Consider the following 26,942-nt stretch of genomic DNA (forward strand, 5'->3'; position numbering starts at 1 on the left):
GGCAAAGAAAAAACTAGAAGAAAGAGTTCCATCATTGGGAGTTGAACTTATGACCCCTCACTCCGCAGCGCGCGGCGTGAAACAACTCGGCCACAGATGGCACGTTCTTCACCATACTAATGGTGTGCTATTTATATACACCATTTACCGGTGGGGGTACTCGGAGGTCGGAGGCACTTTAGTGTGTTTTCGTTATCACTAGCGAGATGGTGCGAATCGCTCGAAGGGTGCGCTTTAAAAGTTGTCACCCCACGTGTTGCGATGAGCGTGCACCTCTACAGGGTGTGGTCGCTCGTGCGCGTGCGCTTATCTCATGATGGCAGTGGTTTGTACGTCTTGTGCTCTCACCGCAAGTTTGCATTGAAGTTACAGAGAGCACGAAGGTCACTTCGCTCACTGCAGCGGCCGCTTTTGCAAAAGGAGTGCGCTGCTCACACACAAATAAGTTACAACTGTGACAGCTCACGCTCATCCTTTGCATACTTGTGCGTTCATTTCATGCGTCCTCCTTTGCGTTTGAGCAGTGCGCTTTAACTGTCGAGCTGCAACAGTCGTTAGTTCATGCTCATCCTGTGTATGCTCTTTCTGTGCGTCTCCTTTCTGCTTGAGCAGCGCACTGCAAGTTTCGAGCTGCTTGCCGTTCTTTTGCGTGACATTACAATTTGTTGCTATATTCATTTCTTCGCCCTTGTGGCGAAACAATGCACAACAAACGCTCAACTACGTCTGTGAAGACACGTTTCACTTTCGTGTTATACCGATTCCTATGACAGAGGGATCAGCCTTTTTTTTTTTCTTTCTCTTTCTCTCTCATTGTTTGAAAATGCATGGATAAGACAGTCGCACGAGAAAGGCGATAAACACAGGATGACACGCTACTAAGAACTGAAAATTTTATTCAGAACGCACATTTTAGAACACAATCCCAGTAAACCCCCAATAGGTGTCAGAAAAAATCTTGCGTGCACCAAAACGAGCACCAGTTTTGGTACACAGATACAGCGACTGACAGAAGTGGGATTCCCAATAGGCGTCGTCACTACCACATGCGAAAGATTAGGATGCGCTTTCAAGCTCAAGACTGGTACTAACACTTCGAGGGTTGCCTCTCAGGATGTCAAGAGAGTGACTAAGATACTGTATGTCCACTGGCTATCACATGCACTGCAAGGACTGTAAGGAGAATGGATGCAGGCCTCTGTTTGAAAGGACCCCTGTGGTTTACAGGCATCAAGCGAAAAGTCTGAAGAAAATTACTGAGGCCTTTCTCATTAGCCAAGAAGGTTCGAGGTGCATAAGCCGTACCTATGTGAGTTTACAAGAAAAAGAGATAGGGTTCCTACAAAGACACATGCGAGCAGATGATGTGATGCTTTAGGTAACTGTCTGTTATCAGTCGTCATGGCGGGGGTTTACAGCGATTGCGTTATAAAATGTGCATTCTGAATAAAAATTTTCAGTCGTTAGTAGCGCGTCGTCCCGTGTTTATCGCCTTTCTCGTGTGACAGTGTTTTCCACGCATTTTCAAGCAATGAATCCGAACCAACTCGCCCAATCTTTCTCTCTCTCTCTTTTTTCCTTTCCCTTTTATATCTCCCTATTTTTCTCTTCCTCTCTCTCTCATTTTCATGTGTTTGCTTGACACTCGCACCTGCTGTACACGGTAGTGCCCATTTTCTGTGGTGCATACCGACTTGAGGCGTTTTCTGGTGACACCGCACAAACTACGGCGAGCTACAAGAGCTTTGCTGTTAAAATTACCTCTAGCGTGCCCAAATCTGGTCCGTGCACACGCGGTCTTTGACTATGTTTAAAAGCAATCAACGACAAATGACAATGGCAAGACGCTCCAAGACATGCTTGAAAAAGGCTGGAGTCGCAGTAGTGCATGCCTGTGCCGGGCTGGGCCCGGGCTCGGTATCACTGGCTAGAGCCGAATAATTCGGTGCGTGCAGTGCTCTGGCTTCTGTAATTTGCTGAATTGTTAATGCATACATGGTGGGAGCATCATTATACTGAATTGACTACTGTTTTTCTGCCCAGATAAAGATGCAGAACATCAAAAACAATCGAGGGTAGTCCTAAATTTTTAGGTTTAATGAATGTCTTGTACTGTGGATTGCACAGTCCACTCACTGTACGCAACATGCCTGCTGCTCCAGGCACCTTTACCTGAATCTAGAGAGCAAAGTCTCTGAATGGACTGTTTTTGCCAGTGAAGTGGTTCATTAATTGAGTGCTCTCTTTTGCTGACTCAACTGTGTTCACTGTTCAATGCAGCTGGAAGAAGTCAACAAGAAGATTGCTGCGGCACAGTCAAAAGGAGGCTTCCGCTTCACTCTCGACAGCTGTCGACTGTCGGATGAGCAGCGACGTTTTTACGAGGACAATGGCTTCATCGTCATCCGCAATTTGGTTCCTTTGCGAGACCTTGAGGTCTACAAGTATGCCAATCAGCTTGAACAGATTGTGCTTTGTGATGCCTAAAGGCCGTGTTAGAACCATACAGTTTCTTGTACTAACACCTTGAGGGAAACGTGGTGCCACTGTCAATGTGATTTTTCATAGGGATGCTGTGCCATTATGGGAATGGTGGTATATGTGTCGCGAGGCTCGGCCTAAAACATGGAAATGGCTGCACAAGTAAATCTTCTTTAAAACAAAACCTTGATAAAGTGATATCGCTCACCCATAAATATTTTACACCAGAAGTTTACTCACCTGCGCAGCATAACCAAATGGCTGAAGGAAGAAACGGATGTCACAGGGTGAACGCACTGACCTTGTTAACCTTGACCTCGGTCGCTACTTTTTACATTTCATAAATTTTACATTGAAGCAGAAATTCTTAAAAAGACAGGGCGTGCAAACACTGACACAAGAAAGAAGTCGGGACACCACAAACGCCGACTAACAACTGAAGAGACGCACAACAGCGGAAAAGAAAGAAGGCACGAAAACTTATCTGCGCATGCCCATACAATAGGCAAACCTATCAATCCGGCACGCGTGGCGGTCTACGTGGAAGATAACTGTTAAGGCATTTGATTTCATCTTTATGCAAGTTAATCGACGGTTGGCTCACGCATGCGCTACCACTATTCTCGATATGCCATGCTTCAATCATGAGGCGCATTTCTTCAATTCTATGCCGGTACAACACTGCGCATTCATTGAATTTACCGCCATTGTGCTTCTCTTCAGTTGTTAGTCAGCGTTTGTAGTGTCCTGACTTCTTTCTTGTGTCCGTGTTTGCACGCCCTGTCTTTTTAGAATGAATACTTACCAAATAGCTCAGCTCTCTGTTATTCTAAAATTCTTAAAGTCGCATAAAACTTTGCTGTGTGTGATGCTAAGAAAAAAAAAAGTAGCTCATTGCGTGCTGCTTCAGTACAAAACAAACATTGTGCAAGCCAGGAACACTTCTGTCCAGACACATTGTCAATCTTTGCGAACTGATGCCGATCTGCATCTGATGCAGTCCAGCATTCCCGTGCATATAACAGCATTGCAGCACCATTGTAAGGAACACTATGGTTGGAACAGCATTGCATTGAACACTCTTTATGCAACTCCTGTTTGCTTGTCTCCTGCTTTGCTGTCAGCCCTTTGGCATAGCAGCAGCACTGATGAAAGATGAACTAGACAACAGGCGGAGGAGGAGGTAAAACTTTATTTGACCAAGGGATTTGGGCACGTACGTCCCAGGGTCCCCGCACGACCCCACTGCGCTATGCGTTCATGAGTTCATGCAGTTCCATGACGTGGGCGGCCCGGTCAGTGGCAATTCGTTTTTTCCTTCAGGCAGCGTCTCGTATTTGACCCCCGAAAAATTCATGAAAGTGGTATGCAAAGAGTTTTCTCGTTGAGCACCTGCTTGTCAGTAGCATCTGTCATATTGCGTTATGTAGCAAACCATACCAAAAGGACAGCCTTTACGTTTGAATTTTCAAAGTTGCGTTGTAGCTTTTGTACTTAAGATGTCACTGCCATTTCTTTCTTCACTTTTTTATGGCTGGTAAAAAGCAGCGTGATGAAAACAAGGAATAAGGAAGAGTAGAAGCAACACAAGCAGTGTTTTTTTAGTTACATTTCCTTTATTTTTTCAGTAAACTTCATGGGAGTTTACACACTGGGTTTACACACACACTTCAAAGGCATACGCATTCTCATGGTAACAAAATTCGTGTTAAAGGGACACTAAAGAGAAACAATGAATTCATTTAGATTGATAAAGTGTGCTCGCAGAACTCTTGTGTGGTTTATTTCACCACCATAGGTTTATTATTAGAGGAGAAAACGAAGTTCAAAGTTTCATTTTTAAATTTCGCGCCGAACTTTGTGATTCGTGACGTAAAATATTTCAAAGAGCATTTAACGTATTTTGGCGCCACTGGCTCGACGAAATTTCCATAAACTCGTTATGTCAAGTCTCTGGCCCCCTAAGAGGACAATGTACTTCGATTTAACCGACTAGGAACTACGTAGGCCCAAGCAGGCGCCGTCAAAAATATGTGACATCACGGCAAATGGTGCGGGAATTCCAAGGTGGCGTCGCCACCTGTATTTTCTTTTTGCGCGTTTTCTCGCTTATTAAAGGGGTACTGACACAAAATTTCGCGGCCGAGATAGCCTGCTGGATCGATTTCCGGGTACGTGCGTGTACCATCTGCGAAATATCGACAGCGAATAAAGCTTGGAAGGTATTTTATATGAATATTGAAGTTCGCGTGCGCGATCCAGCATTATAGGGCGCACCTATTGCACTGACACCCTCGGAGGTGACCCGAGGTGACCCCCCTACTTCCCATACGTAACCGTTGTAGCCGGTACAAGTTGTGATGACGTCGTAGCCGCCATTTTTGTTTTCACGCGCTCGCCGCTGCGCTGTTGGTGTCTCAACAGCGCAGCGGCGAGTTGGTGTCAACGTTGTTTGGTGTCTCAAGGAAATCGTCGCCAACAGACGACAAGGACGATGATGGCGACGTCATCGCGCAGCACGTGCGGCAAGCGTGCGAATGCGAGGAGACGACGCGAACAGCGCGGAAGTGCGTCACACTTCTGTGTGCTGACGTGATCGAGCGCTGCAGCCGCTAGGTGGTGATAGTTGCACCCGGAGGCTTGTCGTTTTTGAAACCGAAACTGACACTGGTCGGTAATGAGGAGCCTGTAATTAATTATCTGTCGCGCGCTGCAGCAAACGATGTGCCGTGGTATGACTAACAGGCCCCCAGCAACACATTGCAGCAAAAAAACGCGAGGCCAAAGTTTTTGTGTCAGTACCCCTTTAAGCGTCTTCTCGCAGCAAGCGTGGTGTTTTTAGTATCGTGGGAAGACTACTTTACTAATGTGAGAAAAATCTTTTTGCTCTTTAGTGTCCCTTTAAGACAGATCACAAATGAGGAGAAAGTGAGAGGGTGTTTGAAAGAAAAGCTCAGTGATGGCATGCACCATCTAAAAGAAACTCCTTTATCATGCTGATGGTGCACTTGTATGACCTGGCCCTCCTTTTTTTTTGTGTGTGTGTTTTGTTGGCCTCATGATTGTGTGGGTGGCAGTACAAAAGTTCTTGTTCTGTAGTGAATTCCCGGTGATGGGTTGCCAAGTAGGACGAGGGCCATGTTGATGTTCACTGAGGTGCGTGCGCTCCCCTGAGCCGGCTGCGTGGGGTGGGAATACTATAGACCATTGCTTTGATGAAAACCAACAGATAATGAAGCCAAGTGAGGTATAGGGGACACTGTTTCAACTGTATTGTAGTAATTATGATATGAACGTGAATGAAGTAAAGTGGATAAAAGGACAACTTGCTGCCGACAGGGACTAAACCTGCAGCCTCTGGATAATGCGTCCAGTACTCTACCAGTCGAGCTATGGTGGCGGTTGTCGGGTATTTATGTGCATGCAAACCTGGGAGTGTTAGCTAGCGCCGCTCGAAGCGATGATGGCGAGTGTGGAACACTATTTTTTGCCAACTGTTAGTTTTCATTAAAGTTGTGTGAAACAAAGAATTGAGCCCTTAAAAATTTCCTTCTTTCATTCGTTCATAGCAAGGTTTTCGTTCCGACAGCCTTGATGTCTTCAGGTTGTATGCGAGGGCTAATTGGTTAGCTGTCGGCTCATTAAAGGATCACATGCTACGTGACGCCAGTCCTAAAAAACAAAAGATTGGAACAATGAGGGATCGGTTTTTAAAAAAATATTGAATTATCAAGATGCATGCTTTTACGACAATATCAAAGCTATACTGGTCTCCGGATGAAGGTGTTTCTGCCTAAAACTCCAGTGTCGGCAATACACTTATCCACTCTCAGCATCATGATATTGATTCGTGAAATATTGCTTGAATTTATTCATCCTACAGTGGCAAAATATCTTTAAGGCTCCAGTCACTGCTGTACACAAGTTTACCTCAGTTTGGCAAAATTGTGGCATTTTTGTTGGTTAAAGAGACACTAAAGGCAAATAGTTAAGTCGATGTTGATTGTTGAAATAACGGTTCAGAAACCTCGTAGTGCTACTTTTCTGCCAAGGAAGTGCTTATTTTAAAATAAAATCACATTTTAGTGGTCTGCGTCTTGTTAGCGCACTTCAAATCGCCCGCCTGAAAGCGGTGTTTCTCACGTCACTGCTACCGTGCCCAACGTTGCCCGCCTTTACTACACGGTGGCGTGCACTGGTGGCGTGCGCCATTCGGGCATCCGGCAACATCACATGCATGCGGCATTTTGTCGAACTTTCTGTCAGAGCGACTTTCACGAGCGCACAAAGCACACGCGGCAGTACGCGATACCGAAACTACCACTGAGGCGCGACCACGTGAGCGAAGCAGGGTCCCGGGCGAAGCGCAGTTCGGCGAAAACGGAACCTTTGAACCACGTGTGCCGTTCCCCATGGCAACTCCAAAGAGGTTCTTTTTTCCATGAATCAAACAGAAACGAACAAGCAGCATTTTATTACGTCTGTTGATGCACGGAAGGCTCTTTTTTTATTGCAGCTAGTTTGATTGCGACTGATTAATTGTAGTCGAACTCTCTCACGTCATCGGGATTATTTTCAAAATGTGCCGCTCGTGGCGCTCATCGTGTGATACATTTAGCTTAATTTCTAGGGCACTGCTGTTGATAATATTGCCGTTTTAGACGTTGTCATACATTGAGCTTTCACTCTGACATAAATTGTTATTTGCCTTTAGTGTCCCTTTAAGTGTAATGGTAATGTTTCTCTGTTTAAGCATGTGAATGTTTGTCTCAAATAAAATGTCATGGAATTCTAGGGCTGTTTCGAAAACTGTTGCCTTACTATTTAAAAGCTATTTAAATAGTATTCTATTTGTATTCAGTTTGGTGTCGTTGCTATTCGATTTACGTGGCAATTCGGTACTAAAATTCACTATTCACACATGCTGAGTCATTATGCAGTGCATTGAAAATCGTAAAATTCTTGTCAACTTCAAGCTGACCACTGCATGAGGGTGTGCTGCCTTAAAAAGAGAACAAATTTCTCATTTGAAAGCATAGTGTATTAAAAAAGAGCAGCTTTAAGTGTGATCTTGTGTGCACCTAGGAAGCGGTTCCAGGACATTGCCGACGGCAAGGTTAAAGTGCCCGGCCTGGTGGTGATGAAGGACATCTCCAAGGTGGATGCAGACCACAGTGAGCATGTTGTCAACAAGTTGCAAGAGCTGTACATGGACGATGTGCTCTTCTCCTATTGCACCTTGCCACAGGTGGGTGTGGTTCTTGTCACTACATTCATTCAGACACTACCCAGAAACAAGACAAACAAACAAAACCGTTGCGCTGTCTTGTCGAGTAGACAGCCTGGCAGCCCAAATAGCCAATTTAGGGCCGGTGTCGTGGTGCTCAAATAGACAGCAAGTGAAGACAAACTCGGTATAAAAAGTTGCACCACTTTTTATCTTTATAGTTATTTTTGTGCAACATTTGTTTTTACACTCGCACAAATAGCTTTTCAGGACACTGGTTCCCACGTAGGCAAAGGAACTGCCAATTTCTTACAGGCAATTTGAAAATTTCCTGACGAATGTCCATTCAGAACGTGTCAACGTATTCAGTGTTTGACAGGACCCTTGATGTCCAAAAAACAGCAGGAAGGAAAAGATGGAAGCTTGCGATGAAAAAAAAATCCGTAAACCGGGGGCGGGTACTCGAGCCGATGTTTCGACTTGTCTTCTTCAAGGCTGGAACTGATTTCCTTAGCTCTCGTGTGTATATGCTTCGTGCCTTCTCCACCACAAGGGAGGAGGGGAGGACAACTGCCAGAGTGGGGGTGGGGAGTCATAAAGAAGGCGGAACACGAACTGGGTGAGTCATGAGGAAGGCGAAAAAAAAAGAAAATAAAGGAAAAGGAACAAAAAATGGGGGGGGATATACGTTTCGCTGAATGATTGTCAGTGGAAGCACCCTTGATGTGTGGCAGTAACAGAACTATTTAAACAAACATGCAGCAGGATGATATACTCCCAAGTGAGGATTGCGTAGCAGCCTGGCTCATTGCGCCAGTCATATTGCTGACGTATATGTAAAAAGCATTGAAGGCATTGATCTGATGCTCAGCCTTATCACCAGCTATCCAAGGTACGTTAGAATGTCACCTCCATGTGCAATAATACGGAAAATTTGGAAAGGAGCTCCTTTGCAAGGGTAATGAAATTGCAGACAAGCGAATCGAAACTTGAGCAACGCCAGTGGTAGAACCCCTCTGATACGTTTTTCGCTTGTGCATTTTCCCCACTTATAACAATACTCCACGAAAATTTCATTCTTATAACCGATAATTGCTATGAACGGGTTGCACGAAAAAAAGCAGAACAGGGGGACGGCAGGCTCTTGTGAGAAAACTGTAATATCGGATGAGGTATGCCAACAGACATCAGTGATAAGGATGACAAAGCTGCTGATTTTTCGGACATGCTTGAAAATTCGGACTCTTTCACGGGACCGCCACAAGCCCCATTGAGGCAATGTACAACATCTGAAGTTTTGCATGCTGAAACTCTTCCAAGTCTGTCCAAAAGTGCATTAACAGAAGCCACCGCCACTTCTGCGCCGTAGCGGATTGTAAAAGTCAGCTTTGCTGCAATGCCACAATGCTATGCTGTGAAGCACATCGTGAATCGAAAGGGGCGCTGGGGGTTCAGCAGCTTGAATTTCTCATTTTCTTCTTTCTTTTCAAGGATTCCGTTACCTTTCAGCACAGACACCCAGCAGCCAGAATTCATTGTTATAGCTGATAATGTGGCATGCATGCATTGCTGTAAGCGGGTTATTTCTCCATAGAAAACAAACAAAATTTGATGGTGCAACAGCTTCTCCTTGTTATAACCGATATATTGTTAAAACCGGTATTGTTATAAGCGGGTTCGGCTGTATAACGTTTCTTGCATCTGGCAAAGGTATGCATAAGAGTCCCCTTTTCACTCGTCGTTCCCTCCTGATACGTTGCAAACTGTCGCTGTGCTGGAGGTACGTATTTGGGGTGTTCTACTGTATTGAAAAATTTAGGAATGTATTTAAGTTTAATTACAAAAGGCAATTATACAAGTTAAATACAAAAGGTAATTGGATCCAATAATCTACTAGTATTTTGTATTGATATGTCAAATATTTTTGCCTCAGAATATTAAATGTGTATTTCACCTTGAGAAGGAGGACTACATATATATGGTGTTTCTAGACATTTATTTGTGCAGCTCGTTCATCGTCAGAGTATGAAAGAAGCTGAGCTGCAGTGGCTGTGGCAGCACGCCTTTTTTAAACAGTAGACAGTGAGACATGACTGAGTTTACAATTCAGAGTTGTGTCATCAATCTTTTGCTGTCTTAAGCTGAAGAAATTTTGCTTTTACCCTATGCACCGAATGCCTGTGCGCATAACTTTACGAGCAAGAAACCAGGAAGAGCTTAGCATAGGCTGGATGCAGCCTAAGCACGTGCCTTGATGTCCTGGACAGCAGTGAAGTGAATGAAGGAAGTGGGTGAGCAAGTGGTCCGAGGCTAGGTTTTCTCTATTCCAATGACAGGGAGCGACATATGTCGGTGCTTGTGAAACGCAGTGTGGCTGCCATTCAATACCATGCTTCTCTTGCACGTTTACATTACGTGGTGTTAGTGATTTTCGCTTGATATTTTGAACTGAAGAGGAGGGACACACAACCTAATGAAAGCTAAGGAAGGTATAGGGGACACTACTTGTATGTTTAAATGCTAGTATATTAATTATGAGATAAATGGGAAGCGGATGAAAAATCAACTTGCCACAGGTAGGGACTGAACCCTGAGAGTGCTGTCCGCCTCTCGCATAACAGAGAGATTAAACAGCTGACTTTGTGTTCATTTTCATGCAGGCTACACAGATGAATTCATTTTGTGCAATTGTGATGCTTTGGTTATACAACATAACCAGTGCACCTTGAATGTTGCAGATCCTGGACTATGCAAGCTCATTCTGTGGGCCTAATTTGACAGCAATGCACACAATGCTCATCAACAAGCCACCGGACACAGGTACTGTCCATCAGCGAGTCTAGACTCGCTGCTGTAACAAAATGTTTATAATTATGAATGCCAAATGCGAGCATGCCCCTCAGGTGCTTGTGTTCAGTGCTGTCACTAGGAACAGGCTAGCTTCAAATGGGGCACATACAAAGCACACTGCATGCACAGGTGTGTGTGTGTGTGTGTTGGTACTAAAAATGGACATCTTCATGTTTAGAGATCAAAAGCATCTCGCTGTTCTCGCAATGGTGCAAAACCCAGCATGTTAGAAAGCAAGACGGTGAGATGGGCTAGTTGGTGAACATTCATTTTGAAGCACAAAGCTTATAAGCGCACATAAGCGCTGTCCTGTCAAGTTCTTATATCTTCGGTCCTCGTTTTATGTGCACTTATAAGCTTTGTGCTTCAAAATGAATGTTAGAAAGCAGCCAACAATGAGAGGAGCAGATGCACGCAGTCTGTGGGAGCTGAATGCCAGGTGTCCACATGGTTTATCAACCCTGTGGCTTTGCCAAGGTATGCTGCTTGTAATCGCAAAGTGATGGCTTTGTGATGAACAAAGTTCTCTGGTTTTTTTTGGCAATACAAAATTTTGGGTGATACAAATATTTTCGCCCCCTTTTAGATTTGTATCATTGAGATGCGGAATTAAATGCAGTCGCATTACAAGGGAAGTGAGATAATGCACCAAGTGCAAAAAGAGTGGCTCCACTGAACCTTCTACAGGTGGTGATGCGCATGTGTGTGTGCAGCATCGGTGCAATTGGTGTTCCTTTCTGCCAGATGCCAATATTTTTGTTTCGTGTATTTGTTATCCAACTTCTTTTGTAGCCTGACAGTATCCATCTCCTATTCTCGAGTGATGATAAAACCCTGTGGCGGCACCTACTTGTGGACACCTGTGGTGTAAAGTGTTTTCGTAGTAAAGACAGTCTTTCCTGCCTGGTCCCTTCCATTCGCACTCCCCTTTGCAAGATACCAGTAGATACGCTGTCTCACTTGTGCAAAGCAAATGCTTTGAATGATTGTGTTCCTGATGTGACCATTATCTGGTACGTACTGCCACACCTACAGCTCGGCATCTGTTCTGTGACAGGGGCCCTGACATCGCGTCATCCACTGCACCAGGACCTGTACTACTTCCCGTTTCGGCCTGCAGACCGTATTGTGTGTGCATGGACGGCCCTGGAGAAAGTGACTCGTGAGAACGGCTGTCTTGTCGCCATCCCTGGATCGCACCACGGAGAGTTGCTGGAGCATGGCTACCCGGAGTGGGAGGTGTGTTAATGCTATGGTAGATCTCAAAGGAAATAACATCCTCTAACTTGGCTGCTGCACATCTGTTAAATTTAACATGTTCCTTTTAAGGGGCCCTGCAACACTTCTTGAACAGATTCGGAAGGTATTATTGCACAGCAAGCACGAATCTGCAATTTGCTTTCAGCAATAGCTGAATATCACTCTCTCTCCCCTTGGCAAACGACCATCTTTACATAATTCTAGTGCACCCCTATTTAGTCTGCTGGTAAGCTTACTGTAAGAAAACACACAACAACAAAGTGACACCGATTCTGGCACGCAGATGGAAAAGACACGACACCACGTACCTGGCAGAGGACACTTTGCATATTTGAGGCATGCTACTGTGGCAGGAGCAGGACGCAAATGGCTTGCTTTACGGCTCTGTGTCCAGTGAAGACGTCACTCTCAGCTCTTCACTGCCATTGAGTGCACTGGAAATGTCGCAAGTAACTTGCTAACATTGCACGTGGGAGTGCCTTCTGAAATGTGCCGTAAGCCCACTTCACGAGGTCTGTCAGTGCTGGCCTTTTCATTCTGGCGTCAAGGACTGACCATACCCGAGCAGCCAGTCGTTGTATCCTGTCTTTAGCATGTTTTTGAGACAAATGTCTAGTGGCTGCAGTGGTGATGTCATGCCACAGGGGACGATCACAAGGTCAGTATGGCAGGCATCTCCTCTGTGCATTCATTGACATGACACCTGAATGAGTTGAGAATGAGAGTAGCACACACGCACAAGTCCACTGCTGGCCTGTTCTTCCATAAGATTCCAATCCAGTCGATCGACATCCATCCATCCACCCTTTCGAGTGCATCTGCACCTGGAATTGCGAAGTCCATTGGCAGCATTTTGCTCTTGAAGATGAGGTAAGGCTTCAGCTTATGCCCCCCAGCCAAACTGGACAGTATTACCATCACTATTAAGGCAAAAGCCTTAGATGCCTAGTCAAACGCGGAAATTGACTGGCGGCCCACGACGGCGGCATCAGCACAAGTGATGCAAAAATCTTCATCACGTGATGACATCATCATGACAATGTCACATGACATTGTAGCTGGGTCAAAAGTGAGCCAATCACGAAGCAGGTGCCTCCGATCCTGGAGGCAGTGGAAAACCACGTTAGGTGCAGAGAGCTTTTGGAGGGCAGGATCAGTACATTGACTTGGAAGTCGTCTTGGGTGAATGCATAAGGGGCCCCGTGTTGTTAGCTGGCACGTTAATAAATACCCACGTCTGGTTGGCATTTTCAGCCATGCCAGTCAGCTGTGCAAATGCCAGAACACGAACCTTGGAAAGCAAGAGGCACCTCTTTGTACGCTTGTCTTTCGATGCAACGAAAATCCCTTGCACTTCACGAACTTGCTTATCCAGCTCCCACTGGCCTTCAAACTGAAGTGGGGAACATTAAAAGTATTTGCCATTTGTAGTGATTTGATCTTCATAACTTCAGAGGTCGTTGGTTCTTTTGTTGCTACTTTATGAATTTCATTAGAGAGTACCGAAATTCTTGGAAGGCATCCTCACTTGGTCCTGGGGTCTGGGGAATCCTTTCCTCAAAGCCTTGCATGAAAATATGGCATGCTCTTGTTTATGCCATTTGCACATATGTCTCCGGGTTGCTTGATGTGCATGATGCCGCTCGATTCACCTCTCTTGGCAAGTAAAATGACCTAGCACTTGAAAGAATGCTTTTTAGTGGTTGGCACCTCTTCAAAGTCATAAAAACAAGGTGCCAGTAGCAGCAGCAGCAACATGTGCAACACATGGAAAATTTACTTGCATGATGTTGATTGGGTTGTCTTGGGATGTTTCAGGAGGGTTCATGTCCATCTCGCCGCCTGCTTTGCAGCTGATTTCACTTTTGAGATTAGTAGTTGCAACATGCACACTAATTTGAACACTCCTTTAGCAAAGAAAACTATGGGCATTAGTATTGTGCGGTACATAGTTCAAGAGAACGACTATGTACTCGTAGAGACAGACATGGTCGTTGGCTCGTTTAATGGTCACGAAAACATCTGCTGTAATATCCATATTTGTTTTGTGTGCAAAATGCATGTTTCTCTCTGTAGTACCGTATTTACTCGAATCTCAGATGCTTTTTTTTTTCTTCAAAAAAACAATGTGCGAAAATGGGGGGGTCGGCTTAGATTCGAGTACCATGATTTGACCGCAGCCGCCACCTACCTAAAGGCCCGGCAGCGCTGGCGGCATGGCGGCTCGCCGTGCACCGATCTCGGGCTACCGTATGCAGACGGCTCTGCATGCGCGTCCGAGGCTCATTTTCGCAATATCCTACGGTAGCTGCATGGTGACGAGGTCGCTCAGGCTCGGCGCCAGAGTGGTGGTCCCCATGGCTACTCGGGCCGACCGCGTCATCTGCTTCATACAGTCCATTGTTCCGAAATCTCTCAGTTCCACGTTCGTGCAGCAAGGGTCGTCGAGCCGACGAGATTTCACGTCGGCAAGGGTGGATCGGGTCGTGTGATTACGGCGCTAGCGAATGCCACGCACTTTGACACCCTCTCTCCTCCTGTCGCGTGACGCAGAGGTGGCAGAGGCGCGAGCGCGGAGTTGGTCAGTTTTCTGGAAACGATCGTGCAGTGTAGTGGTGCCTTAAACACGTGCTTGCAACCTGCGTTCGGCCTGCATTTGAGGCATTTTTTTTTTGTTCTGGCCTTGCGATTTCAGGGCCTGCAATCGGCCTGCAATCGAGGGCGGCCTAGATTCGAGTAAATACGGTAACACGAAAAAGTAACTATCTTAGTACTGTTGGTCCGGATTATAATGAACTAGAATGTACTCTAGTGGCACGACCAGCAGGCCGCACCGCCTCTCTCGGCAGTCCGAAACGCCACGGACCGCCGCTAGGGTTTTTCGTGGCGCCACTGCACCTTTTCCTAGGCGCGACGCATGTCACTCACTACAGCGCGGCTGCCCGAATCTCGCAAATCGCTTCGTCGGCGGCTACAATTTGATTACTTTACAAGTAGCGGAGTGTTCTGCATTTTCTCGCACGGACCATGGTGGAGCAGCTGTCTGTATCTTGTCAGTTATCCCGCTCAAACAAAGACACGACCTCATGTTAAACATTCAAAACTGCGAATCACTTTGGTTGGAATTCTATATAATCTAGCTTTCTCAACATCAGTAACGGAAATTTCATGTTTGGTTGCCTTTACCGATCACTTTCTTCCTCGGGTTCAGATTGTTGTTTCTCGCGAATAAATAATGGCAAGGTTATCTTCACGTAATAAATAAAATATTGTAATTATGGGTGATATGCATAAATTAATGGACTTATCCCTGAATTCTGAGTTATTCATGTTGTTTTCATGGTTTTAGTTACGAATGTCTTATTAATGTCCCTGCTTGCTCAGTTCTTGGCAGCTCCAGCACTGTAATCGACCATGCAATGTTGTCTAATCTTTTGTTGTCCATCTCGCGTAGGAGTCTCTACAATTTGACATTACTGACAACTTCCCGTCATTGCGCGCACTGCATATCTGCCCACAGTTCTTATTCCAGCTGTTACACCAAAGACAGTTTCTATATAACAAATCATTGTTAGAAGCTGTATCTAATGCTGACTGCGTGGTTTGCTGTTTGTGACACCAATGATCCGCAGGCACCCTTCTCGCGAGTTCTAATAAAGTTGCTATCGCATTATCACTCCTGGTCGCATTCGTCCATTTCTCATCTCCTCATTTCTCTTCAGCGTGCCCATTTCCCACCTTTCGCTTTCTGGAACACATTTCTTGTAGACATCAAAACAATTCACGAAGAAACACCTAAAAGCATAGATGTCGGAAGGATTTTGTCTTGGGAGAGAGGGGGGGGGGTGCAAACCCATGTTGCACATCGGGGTGGGGCAGGGGAAGCGCTGGTGTGGCTTGCAGGGGGGGTGGGGTTGCAAGTGCCCCTTTTGCTCCCCACTGCCGACGCCATTGCCTAAAAAAATTTCTTTTGTCCATTACTAATGTGTAGCCCATATATTCATCACTATACTGTGTGTCCTATAATTTATTCTAGTTTGATTTAGCCTGTTTGTTTTGTAACAACAATATATTGTTTACAATCTTGGAAATGTCCTCTTGCAATCTTGGAAATGTCCTCTTACAATCTTGGAAATGTCGTGGAAATGTCCTCTCCAGTATATATGTATGGCACACGATTTATACTGCTCTTTTATATGTCATGCATATGTATTTCCAAATTATTCTTTGTACTCCATGTCATTTGCACTGTTTATTAATCTTCACCATTGCGCAACGCTTCCTGTATCTTTCTTATTTGCACATTTTAAATTCCTTAATTATAGTATTCATGCTAAAAACCAGCTATTCTTTGTACTCTGCATATATAAACTGCCGTAACATATATTTTTTTTAATTTATAGTTTCTACATGTCCCATTCCAGTCTTTGGCTTCGGGACCTCCTTCTACATATATCCTAGCTGCAATCTTTTAGTAATCTTTTAATCATCACAATTAATAAAGAGGTGTCCGTATTTATTTTCAATCTGAGCACAGAGTCCTCTACCATGAACTCCATATAATAAGCCTGCACCACAAATATAATGAAATAGGGCCGTAAGAGTATACGCATATAATGAGCGATTGCTGTGTAGCGATTATTCTGAGTGCGTGCGGTAAATGTGAGAAAATATGTGTACTTGGCCAAATAAAGCCACTGAGCCACGCAGTGAGCAAGCTGGCTGTTTGATGTTTGCAAGAACCAGGAAGCAAGCACAAGAGTTAGAATTAACTGCACCTGCAAATCTGAAGGGGCCTGCGACCGCCCGACAACGCAGCCAAAGCTGCTAGGAAATGTAGCAGTGGTGCCATCTCGCGGCATCCGTGTAAATAGAGGACGTGGGAGCCCGGCCAGTTGTGCCGCTAGAGTGTATTCTAGTTCACTATAGTCTGGATCAACGGTTGTCTGCTCGTTGTTTTGTTTTCTCCTATAGCACTTTCATGTGGGGCAATGCGTAGTGTACTACACCCATGCAATTTCAAACACTACATGTCCGAGTCCGTCACTTGTCTTGTACTGAGCCCACTGCGACAGAACTTGTTGAGGCATATAATTGTTTCCAATACCACCGGTACATTTGCCGTTGTACAGTTTGTCTCTTTTACGGGCCTTGCAAGCAATATCCTAGCCAGACATTGCTTGGTGTTTAGCTCATTGAATCTGCTTCAGAATGTGCGATCTGGATGTGGCTACTATCCAACGGACAAGCATTAGGTACTTGCAGATTTTGACCAGACTTGCACACAACGATAGCAGTTTTTGTGATGCATAGTTACTGCAGCTGCCACGGGATGCTGTGCTGGCAGCACACTTGTCGTTATACCGGAAGATGAGAAAAAGCTTGAGGCAATGGCGCGTGCTGATGTAGCTCTGTGTCAACAGCCCCTCCCACTTGTCCAGCACGCTTGTTGGGACAAGAGGAGAGGAAACGCACTCGGAGCGTGCAGCAAACTCTGCTCTTACTTGATGGATTCAAAAAATTTTTGCAGCAAGCGATTCGTGAGGCAGTGAACTGTGATGGTGAGGTGACTTGATGATTGCTTGGAACAGTGTTGCAGGGCCCCTTTGAAAAGGTTCTGCTGCATTTGCTTGCAGCATAGCACAGCTTGCGTGTCCGTGTGAGCACACACGGACTCTGCTGTTTTGATCACAGCTGCGTTAAAAAGGATGATGCAGTGAGCCATGGAAAGAAAAATGACCGGTGTAGTAAGCTTAACGGACAAGAAGTGAGCACAGTGAGTCGGGGAACAAACTGCTGTTGAGGACATATTAGTGAAAACCAAAAGGAAGAAATGGGCAATGCATGTAGCATGAAGGCGAGATAGCTGCTGGCCATTAACAGGCTTCCAAGAGAAGGCAAGTGAGGCGGGGATAACACAGGACCGGGTTAGTTCGAGAAACGTGGGAGAGGCCTTTGCCCTGCAGTGTTGGGCTGATGAGTAAGAGAAAGTGGTCTTTCCAAGGGTGGCGTGAACAAGATGTACCATGGAGTCAAGGGGCTGGCAGACACAGTGTTTGACAAGCGGGTCCACCTGGAGATGGAAGCTGGTGACACGGTGTTTTTCCATCCCGTCCTCATCCATGGGTCAGGTGCTAACAGGACCAAGGGCTTCCGCAAGGTATGCAGCCATTGCATGGCGACTTTGGCATACTACTTAACTGACGTGTACAATTTCTTGGCTGCATGAAAAGGAATGACACTGAAAGGAATTGCTTGAGCACGAACCACCGACTCTGTGTTTAGCGAAAGAAAGTGAGTAACTTTAGAAACAGCGCTAAAAGACGGGACAAAGAAAGGACACAAACCACGGCGCTGACTAACAACCAAATGTGTTTATTCTTCCAGTCTGCATATATATACTCCGCCACAATCTCAAGGAAACAAAAGCACAGAAACAAAGAACATAATCTCAAGAAAGTGGTCAGCAGGGCGGGCGTTAGACTGTTGTTTTCTGCCAAAAATAAGCTTGGTAGCCTGTGTCAGCAAGTAAATCGAGAGACCAAGACGAAAAGATGCAGCAAGAAGCATCGCCAGAAGTACGTTGAATGTTGGGATAGTGTTGTGTATAAGATACCTCTTTCTTGCGGCCGTTACTATGTTGGCCAAACGGGGCGGTGCGCTAATGACCGCATGCGCGAGCATGCGAACAACGTCCGTAAGCAAGCCAGAGATAGTCAATTGTCGTTTCACTGTAATGAATGTGGTTGCCAGCCATCTTTTAAAGATTCCATTTTCCTGTCGAAGTACCATGATGAACGGGCGCGTGTCATTTCTGAAGCGTATCATATCTATAATGGCGGAGAAGCATGTGTCAGCCTCCCCTCGATCTCCCTCCTTCCGAAGGAGTTGACGTTTCTGTCCGATTGAGGATTTTTTGGCCTCTGCGCAGGCTAATAAATTTTTCTTTGTTTCTGTGCTTTTGTTTCCTTGAGATTGTGGCAGGAGTATATATATGCAGACTGGAAGAATAAAACACATTTGGTTGTTAGTCAGCGCCATGGTTTGTGTCCTTTCTTTGTCCCGTCTTTTAGCGCTGTTTCTAAAGTTAATCATGAACCAACCAGCCCAAATGTGTACCTTATTGAAGAAAGTGAGCATGGGCAAAATAGGTGTTCTTTGCTTTCAGTCGCAGAAAGTACGCAAAGTACAGAAAGTATGCAAACAGACAAAGCAACAGATGCTGTACTTTCCACAAACTAATTCTTTTTGAATGTGCATAATAAAGCAATGTACCTTTCACATGCTGAGGGTCAGCCACTTCAGGAAAACGTCGTTAGATGATGACAGGGCGTGGAATACACATATTGCAGTGCTCCTTGTGTGCTGTTGTGCTGGGCATTGCTTAAATAACTGAATTTTTTGCTGTTGATGCATACATTTGTGCAGTATTTGTGACATCTGTTCTTGTTCGAGCATTGATATTGCAAGCTGATTGCTTCAATTTTTACGTTTTCCTATTGTTTTTCAGTTTTGTCTTTACAAAAGAGCTTAAAAAAATTGTTTCTGAAATTTGCTACAGCTGAATTTTCTGGTAGTGAAAAGAAAAACTATTGAAAGTGGTTCAGTGTATGTCATAAGAGCACCTGTGTGTTTCATTGGAGTACGCAACTTTTGTCGTAAGGTGCAAACAAAAATGTCATTTCTGTCGAAACAGTAGAGTCTCTGTTGCTGCCCAGGCCATCTCGTGTCACTATGCGGCCTCCGAGTGCGAGTACATTGACGTGGAAGGCTCTGTCCAGGACCCTATTGCCGAAGAAGTGCTTGAGATCTTCCGCAAACGCTTTCCAAACATTGCCGTGAAAAACTATGCGGTGAGTTGCTCCACGGTGGGTAACACTGACGTGCCTAGATAAAAATGCCAGCCCGAACTCCAATACTATCCAGCATTGGCTCGCAGCTCCTACAAGGCATAGCTCAATGAAAAGAAGCATCAACAGATTGTTCATGTTCCCACGCTCTCTCATTGATGCATCGAGCAGTTTGTCCGATACAACCTTTTCTCAACTGAGTGGGATTTTGCACACAATGCTAGAGCACATGTGACGTAAGGTGCTTCTTTCTGCATGTCTGTTTCTTTAGTGGCCCTGAGGTGTATGAGCAAAAGCCAGCTAGTTTGTGCAGCCCGGAAAAAACCATGGCACATTGTACCTACTAGCCACATTTTGTAAAATTGTGCGACACCTTGTGCACATGGCTAGGGCACCACTTCAGGCCTTTTTGTTGTGTGAATAGAGCGAGGTTTCTTTTCAGCATCAGTTTGTGAACGAGTGTCTCCGACACTGCAACCAAGTTGGAGCAGGGCAACCTGTTCAGTACTCAATCTGGCTATTAAAATAACAGAGAGCCGAGCTAGCTGGTACGTATTCATGTTAAAAGACTGTGTGGAAACACTTATCTCTTGTGTCTGGGTTTGTACGTCCTGTCTTTTGACACGGCTATGAAAGCTATCCTGAGCCAAGTGAATACAAGACTTGACCAGCACCGGCTTTGGGATGCTTGTTTCACTACCTTGCTATGTGCGGAATCGAAGGGCTCTTTATGGGGAGAGTATTTCCAGCAAATGTGTTGCCCACTAAAGAGCATATTAACACCCAGTGAAAGTTGCAAGGCGTCCCAGGATCTTAGTGTTTTAAAGGAATAGCTGCGATGGAAATCGGGCTGCTGTGATTTGCATTGGCATAGCCAGCCAGGGCGGAGGGGTTTAAATCTACCCCCAAATTTTTCACCTTTGCATGTGTATATATAAACGCACACATACACACACACGAGCATACATAAAGGGTGGTTGCCCCACCTTGTCTGGCTAAGCCCCTGGTGTTTTGTCACCTGTATGTGGTCTGCATGGTCCTTCAAGAGTGTTCACTTTCACAGGGCATAAATGCTTCTCCCTTTCAGGATGTGTGGAAGCTGAGAGCCCGCCAAGTTCGAGGCCTGGAGGGGAACCTTTAAGTGGTGCACATACATGTGCTTATTAGAACCACTTGGTAATGTTGCATCGGCCCAGTCCAATTCTATTTCAAGACATCCTTATGGAAGGCCCGACGGCTTCTGAAGGGATTGCTTCTTGTGGCATTCTGAATTACTAGACTCCGGTTAACACTACTCATGAATACGTTTGACCAACTACTAACCAAGTGCCAGAAGGCATTTTGATTGGGTGCTTGGAACCACGAGGTCAAGGTATTGACATCACAGGGGCATCTCTTGATGTAGGCGGGACTTCATAACATTCAGGTCGCACTTGATATGAGTGGACAAGCACGCTCCTTCAGACCATCTACTTGTGTCACTGCTGTTTGCGAATGAACAGTTTGGCAGCATGGGGCCCAGTATTGCCCATCTGCGGTGTATTGTGAATCCTTCCTATGTAGTACTACCACATAAAAACCTGTTATGGTTGCAAGGCAGACTGTGACATTGCAACACTCTTGGCAGCCTTCAGAATTGAACCAAGTAAGACATTGAAAGTGCAGATAGACAGCCAGAACATTTCATCATCGGGATGGTATACACGAGCTTTCCATCTGTTGGCTTCACTTGGGGCACGGCTTTCTTATGGCAGAAAAGAAACCCAGTCAGTAGCTTTTGTTGAAATAATGATCGGACACCTGAGAGGTTCCCCGCAGGGTGTACCTGAATAAGATTGCCCGCAAGAGCATTGTGTAGTGACTAAGAAGCTGCACACGTATATAATAGTGTCCTTTAAGAACTGGTTGTACCAGTAAACCTTGAGGCTGTATTGCAGCTCATTCATTCCATTCCTTGGCTTTGCTGTTAAGGACATGTTTGGACCATGGAAACAGTCTCGGACTGTGATGAGCCATCACTGACATGTCTGCTAGTTTTACTTTTATAGCTAGAGGTTCTGCAATTTGCTGTGCAATTGGCCAAAATGTTTTCATGGTAACAACTTGAACAGCACCTTAGTACCTGGGAAATTAGCATGCGAGCTTATACACAGTGATGGAAAAATCTCTTAACATAGAATTTCGTTAGAGCCAAAGTTTCGACAAGTGGACTTGTCTTCGTTTCTGCCTTGAAGAAATCCACTTGTCGAAACGTTGGCTCCAGCGACATTCCTGTTTTTTTTCATTTCTTGAAGCCTTTGTCTTCCTCTGAACTTGTGTCTTGTTTGTATTTATACACAGTGGGAAAGTTTTTTTTTTTTATAAATACTGTTCTTTGTTACTCATAGCTCTGCGCTCTAGCATATGCAGGGTTATATAAATAGCCCAGAGAAGTTCTTGCCATTGGACATGTGGATTTATGACATTTGAAACTATCTTGTAATTTTCTTTAAATAAATGTGCAAACCCTCTAAGCCTTAAAACTCGGACGTACCCAGAGCACCACTAGATAATTTACTATAATGCTTGTTTCTACAAACTCAGGAACAGATGTATCACGATGCCATGTGACATGCACTTGATTTGTTACTGCGATTTCAGTGACACCTGTTCAAAATGTCCGAGTATTTCTTAGCTTTGACATGTGTGAAGTAGAGCTTATACAACTTTGACAAAGATACTTCTTTAAAGAAGCGTCGTTTTGATATGGCTTTACCAATGACCTTGCTGTTTATGCTACACCCCCCCTTTTTTGGACAACTTGGTACAGCTGAAGAACAACTAGAGCTTGCGATGCTGTTTGCAGTGTTGGCAGTAACGCCTTACTTTTTTAGTAATTTCGTAATGTACTCATTACCTTTTCGGAACTGTAATGGTTAACGTTAACATTTTTCTCTACTGTGTTATTGTTATTCACCTATCTTCGTCTGTCACGCTATACTTGCATTGTTTCCTACCATAAAAGACTATATGTTGTAGACTGAGATTTTCAGTTCATGAACACTTTCGTGCAAGGTGTAAAGTTGAGCCAAACTTGTTTTACACTAAGGGCCAAGAATATTTCATGATGACCTCCCAAAGTGCTTTTATATGATAGCATGTGCCTGTGCAATAAGTAACCATTTTTAATTTGAACAATAAAGCAATTTGATGTTTCTGAATCATTGGGTCCAGCTTTGTCTAGAGTGCCCATGCCCGGAGGTGAACCTGGAAAAATAAAACATAAGAAAGGGGCTGTATTTCCACCGTACACAGGTCCTATCAGTCTAGGTTAATCTTCACTAACTACTGCGTCAACTACCTTTATTCCAGTCCTCTTATGTGCCAAACAAAGCCACTTGCCACATTCCCGAGTGTAGCAAGATGCTTTCTTTTGAAAAAGCTTTAAGTGTCTCACTGTGCGGCACCTTGAGTGAAACACGGCAGGTAAGTGGCAAAAAAAAACTCGCGTGGACTACGTCACTGTGACGTCACAGTACTTCGAAATTTGTGCCATGACATGATGTCACATCATGTGACGTCATCAGTTGACATCATCGCTACCAAGTGTGCAGCAGGCCTTCGCCTTCAAAAGCATAACATGCTGCAGAACTTTCTTTTTTTCATGCGCTAGGAACATGTTTAGCAAGGAAGCACCAGGGTAAATCATGGGGGGGGGGGGGGGGGGGGTTGTTTGTCAGGGGGGTTGATCCCCCTTGTGTTCAGGTCATATTTCAATTGCTTGACAGTTAAGTATAGCGCTCTTAACTTTTTTTAATGCCAGTTTATCTTGTAGTACATGTGTACCTGTGTTCAATACTCTTCAGCTGTGTTGAAATTGCGACTACCATTCGATCGGTTTTCAAGAACACTCAACAGCACAATGCAATTACATGTGATGTGAACCCATGCTCGTTTTCTTATTTTTTTAAATTTTATTTCAAAGCATGATTTGAACTTATATATAATTAAGTATGAAACCTATATTTATAAAAAAAAATAGCCACCATGGCCAGAAGTGTGTCCCCCCTCGTGGTTTTTCTAGATTTATGCCACTGCAAGGAAGGCATCACTTATGCAATGTGGCTAAAACTCACCAAAATGTTGCTACATTATTGTGGAACTAGTGCGGTCATTGAAGCCATATTTAGTAACATACCAAGGCTGAACAGTCCTTGAAAATAGTGGTAAAAGAAAACGGGCAAAAAAATTGGAATGAGCACATATAATTTTAAATTGCCCATTATACCGAAGCTATGTTCTCAAATACCCCCCCACACACAGTAATTGACAGTGTATGCAGCACGTTGGAATAACTTGAACTAGAGTGACAAGCTGCTTCATTAAAAAGCAACAAAAAGTTGGCTTTGCTATACAGTAACCCAGGAAGTGGCTACTGAAGGAACTAGCCGCCAAGTCACTTACTTTTTTTAAGCTGACACAAGTTCTTCAGCGAAAGCACTGGACTTGTTTTTATGTGACTCTTCTCTAACAATAGAAGCAGAATATGCTGTGCCGCCTTTTCAATTTGAATGTGGAAAAACAGTCCCTGTATTAAAAAACTGAGAAACTTATTTACTAGGCTTTTGCGAATAGTAAATTTTAGGTTCGAAGCGAATTTGAAGCGAATAATGATTTTGGTCGAATAATTTCGAATCGAATTCGAATAGCGTATATCACATACTATAAAGAAAAACGAGCATATTTGTCATGACTCAACCAACTTGTGCAACGTCTTTTTTTAATTGTAACAAGGCATGTGCAAATGTCATTCTTTTTGGTTCAAAGGAAGTGGAAGCAACTTCGAATAGTAGCAGGATTTGGCTTTCGGTAGAAAGCAAGTGATAACCTGTAAAATATGTTAAGTTTTGAAATTTATTATACTTGGAGCATATAAGCCGGTATAACAAGTTTTTAAACTTGAAAAATGATGAATCGATGTGAGGGTAATATGTTCATTTAACCTTTGAAGTGGGGCTTCGTGGCAGTGCGGATTTTCCCTGGAAAGGTGTATTCACGGTACAGCACTCCTCCACTGCAGTGAAACCACCTTTACAGGAGCTTACAAGCGAACAGTGCGGATTTTTTCTGAAAAGGTGTGTTCACGGTATAGCACCCCTCCCCTGCAGTGAAACCACCTTTACAGGCGGGTTACAAGTGGACTAATATACATCTATTATTTTCAATAATTTAAATTCGAATCGAAGTGAATTTGAATACTGTATTATTCGTTCGAATATTCGAAGTGCTCGAATATTCGCACAAGCCTATTATTTACAGTCATCTCATGCACTATCTAAACAAATTTAACCTTCTTTCTCCATTAAAATTTAGTGCTAAGCATGGTTATTCCACTAAAACTGGCATTATTTAATTTCACTGATAACATTTTACAGTTTATTGATGACGGGTTAGTTGTAGAGACAATGTTCATTGATCTTACAAAAGCATTCGACACTCTAGGTCATTCCATCTTCTGCATAAGCGCGAGTCTTTCAGTATTAATGGCTCACCTTTACAACTTATTTATAGCTACTTATCCAACAGGCCTCAAGTAATGTATCCTAATGACCAGTTCCTACCTACTAAATTATTTAACAGTGCTGTTCCCCGGGTTCTATACTTGGTCCATTGTTGTTGTCGCCATTTATAAATGCTTACCAGTTCTGTTTCTTGTACACAGATGACAGCACCATTTATTCACTGCAGAAATCTCTCGCCTCACATCAATGTCTTGACAATATGCATTCATGATGTATTATTTCATAACCCACGAACTGCGATTGCTTCTTTACAATGATGTTATGCCGACATCTGGTACTATTAAATACCTGGGTGTTACTCTCGACAAACACCCTAATTACAGTGGCCACACTAACAAATTCATTTGGCATCTGCATTATGATTAAAGCATTTTGCACCCTTGCTCACTGTATCACATTATAGTAATTTATCATAGTGCTAGTCTTCATGCGGTAATATATACACCATTCAGCTCTTCAACTGTCTTCAAAACCAAATTACAAAATTAGTCTTTTAGCTCATTCTGTTGCCATTTCTTACTTATTTATCAACACATTCACATCTTAACTATTCAGCAGCTGTTTTATCACGAGTTGTCACTCATTACGATGTCGTCTCTTTCATCACGAAATATCATTAGACTGCCCTACTTTTGATAACCACGTCAACAAAAATGATACTAGGTTTTCACAGTGCAATGACCTTCTGCTGCTCAGAAATTGGCGCAGCTTGCACTAAGTCGTGCAAGGCTGGGTCACAGCAGAGCTGGTGGGCACCTCCTGGCTTGGCTAGGCTTTGACCCTCTCCTACCCCTTGCCATACTATACCATACGTGGCTATGCTCGCTCTCTTTTTCTTTTTTGTCTGTTTCTTTATCACTTTCTCTATTTCTTGCTATTCTATGCTTTATTCTCTCGCCCCTTACCTTCCTCCTCAGCCTCACTTTCCTTTACCACCTCCTTGCTGTACTATACTATACAAGGCTATGCTACACTCTCCCAGTCTGCCTAGATAGCAGAGTGGTTACGATCCTCGCCTTCGGATTGTGGGTACACGGGTTTGAATCTCGCCTTGCCAAGAAAATTTTTTTGCCAAGAATTTCTCTCTTGCCCACCAGAGTTATTGCATCCCGTGCAGGGCAAATCGGCACACGTTCTGGGAGTGAAGCAGAAGAGGACGTAGATGACAAAGACGATGAAGAGTTCATGATGATGATAATTTTCTATGTACGACACACGGCAAGCCTCGAGCATAACAGCTCTGCACATCTAATTATGGTAAATTCACAGTTTGCTTCTACCGCATATCACTTTCGAATCTGTTAAAGGGGTCCCGAACCACTTTTCAGAGTAATCACTGAATGACCTCTGTGCCGGAGTGTATTGCCTCACGAATTGACTGCCGCAAGAAATTTCTTGAATCTGTCAAGAACGAGTGGAACTACAGGGATCTGTTACAAGCTTTAAGCACTCTGACATAAGCACACAGAGACGGGAACAAGAAGACGACACACAGAGTGCTCTGTGTGTCGTCTTCTTGTTCCCGTCTTTGCTGCGCTAACAGCGCTAACAGTTTCATAATGTCAGTTTACCAACTAGCTCCAACCCAGCCTCTGATTAAGCACTCTATGCAACGAGCACGCTGGAAGGTACACACGACACGTGGGAAAGAAGTGACGTCATCATGAGTACGTGTGACTAAACACAATCACTGCAATTCCTGTGTGACACACT

General features: G+C 44.3%; 1 protein-coding gene across 2 annotated transcripts in view; it reads left to right on the top strand.

The window, feature by feature from the left end:
- LOC119406265 (probable phytanoyl-CoA dioxygenase) overlaps positions 1-22,868 on the top strand; it is a 42,460-nt gene extending 19,592 nt beyond the window's left edge. For both annotated transcript variants that reach the window (XM_037672997.2, XM_037672995.2), the window contains 7 exons: positions 2,281-2,444; positions 7,567-7,729; positions 10,447-10,528; positions 11,616-11,797; positions 17,823-17,978; positions 19,537-19,671; positions 20,756-22,868. In XM_037672997.2, coding sequence (XP_037528925.1) covers positions 2,281-2,444; positions 7,567-7,729; positions 10,447-10,528; positions 11,616-11,797; positions 17,823-17,978; positions 19,537-19,671; positions 20,756-20,809 — 936 coding nt within the window. In that variant the 3' untranslated portion in view covers positions 20,810-22,868. The remainder of the gene's footprint in view (positions 1-2,280; positions 2,445-7,566; positions 7,730-10,446; positions 10,529-11,615; positions 11,798-17,822; positions 17,979-19,536; positions 19,672-20,755) is intronic.
- The last annotated feature ends 4,074 nt before the right edge of the window (positions 22,869-26,942 follow it).

Source organism: Rhipicephalus sanguineus, chromosome 10 (genome assembly GCF_013339695.2).
Source record: "Rhipicephalus sanguineus isolate Rsan-2018 chromosome 10, BIME_Rsan_1.4, whole genome shotgun sequence".
Taxonomy (NCBI): Eukaryota; Metazoa; Arthropoda; class Arachnida; order Ixodida; family Ixodidae; genus Rhipicephalus; species Rhipicephalus sanguineus.